General features: G+C 32.2%; 1 protein-coding gene across 6 annotated transcripts; it reads right to left on the reverse strand.

Moving 5' to 3' along the window:
- Positions 1-1,671: 1,671 nt before the first annotated feature.
- Positions 1,672-9,195, reverse strand: CW7. 6 transcript variants are annotated; one of them, XR_015819871.1, is made up of 15 exons: positions 8,879-9,194; positions 8,211-8,400; positions 8,015-8,083; positions 6,832-6,938; positions 6,351-6,411; positions 6,063-6,122; positions 5,906-5,980; positions 5,181-5,327; positions 4,546-4,600; positions 3,808-3,930; positions 3,387-3,613; positions 2,923-3,029; positions 2,277-2,320; positions 2,089-2,134; positions 1,672-2,003 (listed from the first exon to the last, which is right to left on the reverse strand). XR_015819871.1 is itself a non-coding variant. In XM_088221363.1 (12 exons), exons 2-12 carry the CDS (start codon positions 8,339-8,341, stop codon positions 3,006-3,008), a joined length of 1,023 nt encoding a protein of 340 aa, XP_088077489.1. In that variant the 5' UTR covers positions 8,342-8,400; positions 8,879-9,195; the 3' UTR covers positions 2,766-3,005. The 6 variants fall into 6 exon arrangements, 2 of the variants coding, with proteins under 2 accessions (XP_088077489.1, XP_088077488.1); XR_015819870.1 differs by lacking the exon at positions 2,089-2,134; XR_015819868.1 differs by having other exon boundaries at positions 2,089-2,320.
- Between the last annotated feature and the right edge of the window lie 862 nt (positions 9,196-10,057).

A 10,057-nucleotide genomic window follows, 5' to 3' on the forward strand; every position in this document is an offset into this window, starting at 1 on the left:
ATTCCATGAATTAATTTATTTTTTATAAAGATTATTTAAAAGATTAGATTAAAATACATAGGTTAATGAAGTCATCAAAAAAAAAAAAAGGAAAAGGAGATTGTCATCAAAACAATATTTGCTTGAGTGGATTGTCAACATGTCGTCTTCATAAGTATATTAATATGATCAAAGTTTAAGATAAAATAAAAAAGAAAAAAGAAAAAAAAAAGGAACCCAAAAAAAAAATATATATATTTCATTTAAAAGCAGTAAAGTGATAATAGTTGTATTTTCTTTTGTTTTTTTATCACATGGTAATTATAAATAATTTAATTATATTTTTTATTTAAATTTTGGTATATTGTTTATTTTTGTAATTAGATTAGACATAGTATTAGTGTGACATGCCATATAATATTAATATTATATTTAATAATATTATTTAAAATACCTAAAAATTTAGACGTTTAATTATTTGAGATAAAATTCAATTGTAGGTGTTGCACGAGGTCAGGCCGATTGAATTAATTACTCTTTCTTTTGTGGAACCACTAACTATTACCCACAATAAAGTTTTCTTTTTTTTTTCTTTCTTTCTCTTTCTCTCTCTTTTTCTTTACAGAAATAATTTTCACTTTTTCCTTTTTTTTTTCTTCTTAAATTTTGATTATTCAAAACTCTAAAATGATAAACGTTGCGTACTAACACGATCATTTTTAAAATAAAATCACCAATTTCCTGCATTAATTATCAAACATAAGAAACAATTCTTTTTTGAAAAAAAAAAAAAAAAATCAATGGATCAACCATCATCTATTTTAGTGGTTAATTTTCACTTATGCTAATGTTACAATATTTATCACTTATAAAATTTACCGTTGTAAATTAACTTTGATGTCGGAGAGACTTCAGGCAGGAAGTGTACGTGGGAGGGTCCGAGGTTTGGGGATTAAATATACATGTATATTGTCAGGTATAACTAGGCCTTATATGCGTGTGTGTATATATATATATACACACACGCATATATATATATATATATATATCTCTCTATGGATCGTAAGACAAACAGAATTTATAATTTCACATGCTCTTAGGCATTTTAAGGGCTTTTTTTTTTTTTTTTCTTGCTATCCAAAAGCCAGACTGGTGATTACTAGGTGGGGGTTTGTTTGGAGTTATTTTAGTTCTACTTCAACATTTTCTTATAAAATTATTGTTTATCCTTTAAAAAATTCACGATATTTTAATTAAATTAAAAATAAGATATTAAATTAATTTCACAAACAAACGCCATTTGTTCTAACATAAACTTGTACTGTACCCTCAACAAATTTTTCCATAAACACTCAATTTTTCTCCATCCCTCCCACCAAAAGAAAAAATGACGTAGAAACTGGTCAGTGCACATTATGATAATATACAAAATTATATAGAGGAACTTTAAGCTAAATTTAAAGAATTTATTTTTTATTTTAAGTTTTAAAATTAAGTTCTTCATAATTCTTTTTAATTGATGGGTACTTTTTCTCAGTTGGCCGTTACTTTTCTTTTCGGCATGTCAAGAATTCAAAAACCAAAAGGAAATGTAGATATATGATAAAACTAGTGGAGGCTAACATGCTCGTAGACAAAGATTTCTACGGTTATATATATATATATATAGATAGAGAGAGAGAGAGAGAGAGAGAGAGGGAAGTGACTCAATGCTACTAATAATTAATCAACTTTTATATACGTGTCTTTGTACTTGTGTTGTCATTTTGCAAGCCAAGGTGAATCTAAACAAAGCAAACCTTAGCCTTTTGTTTTATGTAGAAACAACCCCTAGGCCATCTTTAAGAGCCAAGGCGCTGTTGGGCTTCATGTGCCTGACGTCTAGGGCGTTGAGATTCCCTCCCTTTGAGTTTTTTTTTTAATATTTGAGTATCAGTAACTACCCCTTTTATGGTCACCAACTGCCTCACCTCTTTTGTTTCTTTCCTACTAATCCGCCTCAGCATCCTCACGAGTATCCAATACTAACAATTTATATAAATTTATTATTCAATTTACGGAAACGTTAAAATGTTGTCAATGGAAAAAAGCAAGCTAGTAAACACCAACATTTTTAATATAAGAGAGTTGATATCATTCAGACAGACGCATCACCCTGTATATATGTATTCACTTTGTAAGCAAATTATATTCTACCCTTACTTGGATACAAGGATCATTTATTTACTTGTTATTTATGGATAACAGGTATAAATATTTATCTCAAGCGAAGAAAATAAAGATTGTGAAAATCTTACCTTGAGTTTGAACTTTAGAATAATAGTTTGCAGAGTTTACTAACCTGTTTAAAAAGAAGTCTCTTAAAAAAATCATAATATAATATTTAAAAACACTAATAGTTACCCACTAAGTTGAGTTCGACCTTGCAATTACACTACCCAATGAATTAACAAAGTAACTTCCAGTTTGTTAAATTTCCAAGTAAATAATTAAGCAGCTAATATGAACCTGAAGAGCCAAGAATTATATATATGCTGCGACTGCTCAAAATTTGTTAATAAGTAGTAGAACACGAATCACCCAAAAAGTAAAAAGACTAATAAAATGGGGAAATAAAAAAGGAACAAAAAAGCTAAAAGCTAGAAAAGATGCATATGCGTACGTAAAGCTAAATCCAGTATGAAGCACTAGCAGTTTCCACTTTAAAGCGACAAAGAAAAAAGAATCTCAGCATGATAATCCAGGAAGTAGAAAGCCAAGTAAAATACGAAGACCAAAGAAAGATCTAAAAGAACTGTAAAATACTGGAGACAATAAATTGATCATATTGATTAAGCTTTACATTTACAGTTTAAATAATATACAGTATCTCCAACAAACAGCTTCTGACACTAAACCCATCAAAAAATGTGGATGGGGAGAAACTAGAGAAAGCATGTGCACCTTTGGGTAAAGGCTAGTCCTTCTGTGTTCTGCTTTCCTCTGGCAATGGCGTAACCCTTTTCTGGTTTGCTCATCTAAGAGATTTACATGTTCACCGGAGGACTTCCCTGTTTTCCAATCAAATAATTAGTACTCTCATGTGATTGTAACTTTAAATGGATGATCGATTGTCAAACCACTGTTCTCTTTTCCATGACAAAGATTTTGGAAATTTGATTCTTCTATTGCTTATATCACTAATACGGAAGAGGAGTTTTTCATCACTATTACTGAAACTAGCAGGCAAAACCTAATGCCGAAGGCAAGGAATCATAGGCAAGTTACACATACTATGCAAAATTAACAACAATCAGAAAGCAGCAATTTTGGCATAGAGTACAGATTAACATTTGGAATATATAAAATATTTGTTTGTTCATACATGCATAGAGACATATATAAATACATGTATAAGTACATATTACCTTAAACAGAAGGTCATATGCAATGTGTTCCCATGGCAATGATATGGACATCAAGCAGCACTTTAGGGGCAACATCTCATCATCAGATGTAGAAGCAGCAGCTGCAGCATATGCATGCTTTGCCGCAACGGATGCAACGTTTGCAGCTTTACGAAAAATTGAGCCAAGCCCAAGTCCTTTCTTTGTTACCACAGGTGAAAAGGGCCCGGAATCCAGCTGGCTTTGATCTGATATAGGAACCATTCACTTAAAAAAATTAGATAAATGAAAAATATCATCTATTTCAGAAAACCAATCAGAAGTTGCTCGTGCAAAGAATCATAATCAATTAATGCGTTCCTTGACGCAGAGCCATAATTAGATCAATTGCAGTCAAGAATAATCAAAATTGAAACAGAATCATAGACTGATATTTACTCACCAACAATACCAGAAACAGCTACTTCAACTTCTCCACGCCCTCCAGGGCCTCTCATGTAAAGTCTATCTGTTTTTCCAGGAGAATTACCAAGTGACAGAAGGCTCCCAAATCTAGACTTCCCAGCTGCAGATAAGGGAGAAAGAGCATGGATAATTAAGAGCATGAATCAAATTGGAAACACCAACAAAGTTATTCGTTAACTTAAATAATTTATTTGTTAACTTAAAAACACTAACTGCAAACTGCAATTAGCAAGGAGTCAATTCTTTAGATGAAAACAAAATCATATATAGGAACAAGTTTTACTACAATAAGTTGTCCTGTTTTAACTTGATGTGAGACAAGGGTTAAAACTTCAAGAAAGCACATTGAACTGATGTTTCTTCCAAGTCTATGCAAAAATTTTGACAATAATGTCTGACTGTAAGACTAACCAAAACAGAGAAGTCTTCTTTTGAGTTTCAGAAGCATGACGAATTCATTACAGCAAACAGGGCTAAAGTCAATTGTTGATCCAAATAAGACACTCAACTCAATTTCCTTTTAGCTATGCTTTCAAAAATGCCATAGATGATCAACCTCCATATCTATCATCAATAGCAATAAAACTAAATTCATGTATCTTAAGTGAAGAATAAAATATTTCACTTCTTTCAAAACCAAAAATTAACATAAGCACACATGGACCAAAACAAGAGTTATTGTGTCATTTTTTGGAGTCATTTAAAGGAAATGTACCATCATAGGCTTCTCGAACCATGTGATAGTTCACAAATCCAGAGAAAAGAGTGAGCTGCAACCACAACCACCCACTAGCAAGTCATATAATTCAAATATAATTTCCCAAGTAGCACTTTAAATATAAAAAAATCAATAAATGCTTCCATAAAGCTGGAAAGAATTTATACATTGCATTGATGCAGTCCATTCTACCCTACACAAGTATTCTCATAATTTCTCCACATAATGAGAAATACTTTAAAAACATCAAAGGCACTAAAACCATATGCAACAAAAAGAATGATTTCTTTGAAGTTCTCTGCATTTTTCATGTAAAAGCACTAGTAGGAAAACACATGTTGAATCTCCTAAATTAGTTACTAATTTTTGTATGTTGTCAATAAGAAATCAAACCATCAAAAAATCAAATCTCAAGTTTCTCACAAATGTACATTCTGTCAAAAGAATTAATACCTTTCATCTTCCTGATCAAATGTACATTCCTTTTTTTAAAAGAAAAAGGATAATATAGTTTGTGCATTTGTTTGAAGCAACAAAGCATTTAAGCATCTCTAGAATACTGAAGCATTAGCTAAGCACCAAAAAAATTGCAAATTATGGAACTGACACAAAAGCTGAAGAATTGACAAAACCTTGCTATTTGTCGTCTTTCGAGAATTAGTATCAGTTTCCAAAGGTGAACTAGAACTGCTACCATGAGACGATTTTTCATCAGGAAATGCTGCTCCTTCATGTGCGTTCAGAAGCACACAGTAGCAATGGTCTGTCTCTGTTAAAACCTACAGCATTAAAAGGGAAAAGATTCATTTCAAAAACCATTTAATTGTAAATAAGGTAAGTGAAAACAACAGTTTGTTTCCTTTGGGTTCATGAACAAAAATAGAAAAAGAATTGCCTGTTATATATATTTTCTTTGAAAGAGAGAATTGCCTGTTATATATATTTTCTTTGAAAAAGAGAATTGCCTGTTATAAATAGAATCCAGATCAGAGATAGAGATGCGCAGATATGAATCCAAAGCCTTACAACCAAAAGGGAAATAGCAGAAGACATCTAGAGTTTCTAAAAGTTGAAAAGCATATTCAATTCAAAAGCTTGGTTACTTCATATTAATAGATTAAGTGCTACAAAGAAACAGAAAAAAAGGAACTCTAGTTCATTATATATTCCCACCAGATTATGCATATTGATGACTATCCAGCACATGGTTTACTAAAAACTCAAGTAAACCTAAACATTCAACAAATCAAACTAACAAGTTGCATCATTAACCATAAATCAACATATTAACCCCTCTCCAACCAAAACCCTGGGAAAATAAGGCAAAGAATAAAGAAAGATGAAGGGCCAAATTTACCACAGCATCAAAAGTTGAGTCAAAATCGTCTACAGCGAAACAAATATCTGGGTAGGCAGGTGTTGTCTCTACTTCCTGGAGACATGATATTAGCTGCAGTGTTAGACTGAAAAACTCAAGCTGAGAAAATTTCCTTAAGTCTTGACAATAAACTCGCCTTCTTCGAATCCAAATGAAAGTTTACACGGCTTGGTGATGCATAGACAGTCTTTACAATCTGCAGAGATTTAACAGGTCATGCTAGAGATAGATTATTACACAAACAGATTCCTGTTTGTCATAACCGTGATTAAATTAGTATCAAGAAAAAACAAATTTTGCGGTCCCAATTTAGCTACAATTTATCTGATAATTTTGTAAAACAAATACAGAGCTGTAAATAATAACAACTAATTAAGAAGTTGTTACAAACATATTGGTTACCCTCAACTAGATCAGTGATCACCTTGTATATAGGAGACAGTGATGTAGCTTGATCGGCTTGATAATTTTGAAGGACCTCATGGCTGGAAAAACCGAAAATCTTTTGAATATCAAACTATTGAACAGCGTTCCTTAGAAAAATAACACTCAGGATCTCCATAGCACCAGATTCACTATCTGACACAACCCTCAAACTTCTCAACTGGAGTATTACTTACAGTGCTAAAAGAGAATATCATTTAACTGGTATATGTGCACAGAACTAAACTGCCAGCAGTCAGTGAGAAAATAAGATATGGAAACACAGATGTAAGACTATCATCTGGAGTATTACTTCCAAACATAGAAAGAGAATATCATTTCAATGGTAAATGCGCACAGAATCAAATGCCTAGCAGTTAGTAAGAAAAATAAAATATGGAAACACAGAAGTAAAAGAAAGAAGATAGGATACCAAGTGGCATATTGTGTGACACAAGAGACCATGGAAGATGAGAAGTTACCTGCAAATTGCCACTGTTACAGAAAATGAAGTGTGTGCAATCATGTTCAAGTAGAATGAACGCCTCCAATCAACCTCTGATAAACTTTCACCCAGTAGTTGATCCAACTGGTTAACAAAAGTTATGTTAGGTGAGCACCATTGTCAGTTTCAGAATAAACAAACACAGTACAAAGGCCTCAATATCATAGCCAAGTCATTGACCAAAAGACATCAGTAACAATGATTTGAATAGGATATTCCACTTCCCACAATACAGTAGCCACAAGTGATGCAGATAGCTAATTGCAATAAATACGGATATAGTTTTTTTAACAAAAAGAAAATATTATACATCACGTCACTCAAGCCTCAAGATTTATATACTGCCGGGATAAAGCACATTGTTACAGAAAAAAGCTGCAAAGACAACTTTAGCATTTTTTAATAGGACAAAAGCTGATTTGTTTTCGAAGAATAAATGGGTGCACTGCCACAGTACCTACATATCCTTCTGGGAAAAGGTTCCAACAAAAATATCTGAAGACCCAACTCAAAAGAATCTATACTTTTTCTGCAACTTGAATAAGTTTTGGAAAGAATCTGAAAACTGAAAATCTGGGCAAAGAATCAAGCAATTGAAAATTATAGCTCTAACTTATCTATCGAAGAAGAATACGTATTTTTAATTCTTACAACTGTTAATCCCCATAAACTCAGTCTACTTGCATATCACCAATTCACTACAAAATTCATGATTATAGAAATATATCAGTCTCTCCCACACAGAACTTACCCCAATTTGAGATAAATAAAACAAAAACAGGACTTCAAATCAAGCATAAACAGTATGTTTTTTGAAATAATTGATTCTTATTACCCCATCTATCACAGCATTTATGCATACACCACAAAATTCAGATGAGTATGACTTAGAAGCAGCAAATGGCACTTGATTTATGCATAGCATGATGTCCATGTAATCTACTTTCCTAGCAATGTTAAAGAGCCAGTAAATAAATCCATGTCAATCTTCAACACCCTTAACCATCTAATGGACTACTACCAGTGCCTTATTATCATAAGATACGAAAATCACATAACTAATTTGGAGCAATGTTTTTTGTATAGAAAAAAAAAGAATAGTTTACAGCATAGTCATACAGACATACAGAATGCACTCCAAGATTTCATCTTGCTTTTACCTTAAGTGCCCACCTGCGTACAAAGTAAGGCGCGAGAGCTTCGTCATTATCATTGTATCTTTTTGAGCTCTAGAACAGCAAAATCAAGATTATTCCGTGCATCAATCACAAAAAGAAATAATAATAAGGAAAATGGTAATCCATATGAAGATAGAAGACCACTTGATTGATTTTAAGTTGATAGAAACTATCATACCAATTTCCTAACAAAAAATAGAAGATCGTCATCTTGTCTTCCTCTGGACTCCTTGCCGCGAACAAAATACAAATCAAAGACGTCATGCCAAAACTGTGAATCCATTGCAACATCTGCAGCATCTTGTTCATCGACTGTGGTTTTCCCCAACAAGTTTGAGTGCTTTTTTACCATACTGAGTAATTCACACCTAGAAAACAGATATTTCAGAAACAAAAAGCATTTTAAGTCTAAATAGATGTCCCATATGAAGTTTAACTTATAAAAATTATTTAAAATAGATCTTGTGAAAAAAAAAAAAGAACAGAAAACTATATCGATGAATTTCAGAATTCAGATAAAGAGAACATCCACGCAAGATTGACCGCATTCACGCAACTTGAATCTCAATAATCAAGATCAAACTTAAGCAGTTAAACTTGCATAATCTAAATTCAGAATTTACCTTATTCACTATTATACTTCTAATTCCATGGCATCAACATTGCCTCTTCAATGCAAAATCAAATCAAAAGACTTGAAATAAATTTCACTCAAGCACAATGATGAGTGTTGCAAACAAGGCAACAGATGAACTACTATTATTGAGCAAAAACAAGCACTGATTAAATTAGCAACTTGAAGAATAACAATTAAAAAGCGGAAACCAGTCAAATGTGATCATGTACCTTGAAGGCGTTTCTCCTCCATCACCGAGCATTTCTTCTCGGCCGTTGATTTGCTTATCCCTGCCCGAATACAGTGAGTTTCTCCGACTAACACAACACTTCCTGATCGATCCGGAAATGGAGCCTAGGGTTTAAAGTCCGCACTTATGTTAGAAACAAACAAAAGAAAAACGAGGCGCGAGCGTTTCCCCCTCCCTTTGATCTGTCCCTGCGTGTTACAGTAGCTACTTGTCGACTTGACTTGCGTGCGTCAGGGAGAAGGCAGTTTTTTTTTCGGTAATTTCGATTATTATGAACTTTGGTTTCGAGGAATTATTCGGTATGGTTAGGTGTAAATTAAAGGAATGGAAGACAGGACAGACATCGAGGGTTTTATGGTAATTTCGTCGTGAACACGCTTCGGTTACCCCGTGGATTTGGGCCGTCTAGCGGTCATGCTTTGTTTTTCAGCCTGCATGGCGCAAGTTCGGATTTTCTTTATGTGAATAATTTTTTTGTCATTTTAAGAATATTTTAATGCCTTATGAATTATATAATAAGTCTGTTTTAAACGTATTTTACTTTATTTAATTTCTATATTTTAATTATTTGATATATCTAAAATATTCAAATTCATATATTTTATACGTAATAAAATTATTTCTTTTGAATTTTGAGTAAATTACTGAAAACATGGTTGCATTTATGTTATAAAAGCACAATCTATGGTATCTATGTTTTTTAAAAGGAAATTACTATTTTAGTCTTTGAATTCTGACCCATTTTTTAATTTAATCCTCAAAGTATTTTTTTTTTTTGTTAAAAATTAGTTTATAAACTTTGATATTTTTCCAAAAGATTAATTCTGTTAAATCTTGAATAAAAAAAAGTAGACCCGAGTTAGATTGTGTTTGACAGAATTATTCTCTCTCTCTCTCTCTCTCTCCATCTTATTCTCCCTCCAGTTTCTACAACGTCATAAATTAATATTAAAAAAATTGAATTAAAAATCATAACTAATAATTTAAAAAAACGTGAAACTCAAACAGGAAAACAAAATAGAGAATGTTGTTCAAATATGTTGTTCGAGCTTCTTCAACCTGGAAATTCAATCTTATTTTCAAATCTGACAAATTAAATAGCAAATAAAAATAAAAAATCTACCTTAGATTTAAAAACTTTGGCCTTAAAAATCTCATC

This window comes from Carica papaya, chromosome 1 (genome assembly GCF_054855325.1).
Source record: "Carica papaya isolate Zhongbai chromosome 1, ASM5485532v1, whole genome shotgun sequence".
Taxonomy (NCBI): domain Eukaryota; kingdom Viridiplantae; phylum Streptophyta; class Magnoliopsida; order Brassicales; family Caricaceae; genus Carica; species Carica papaya.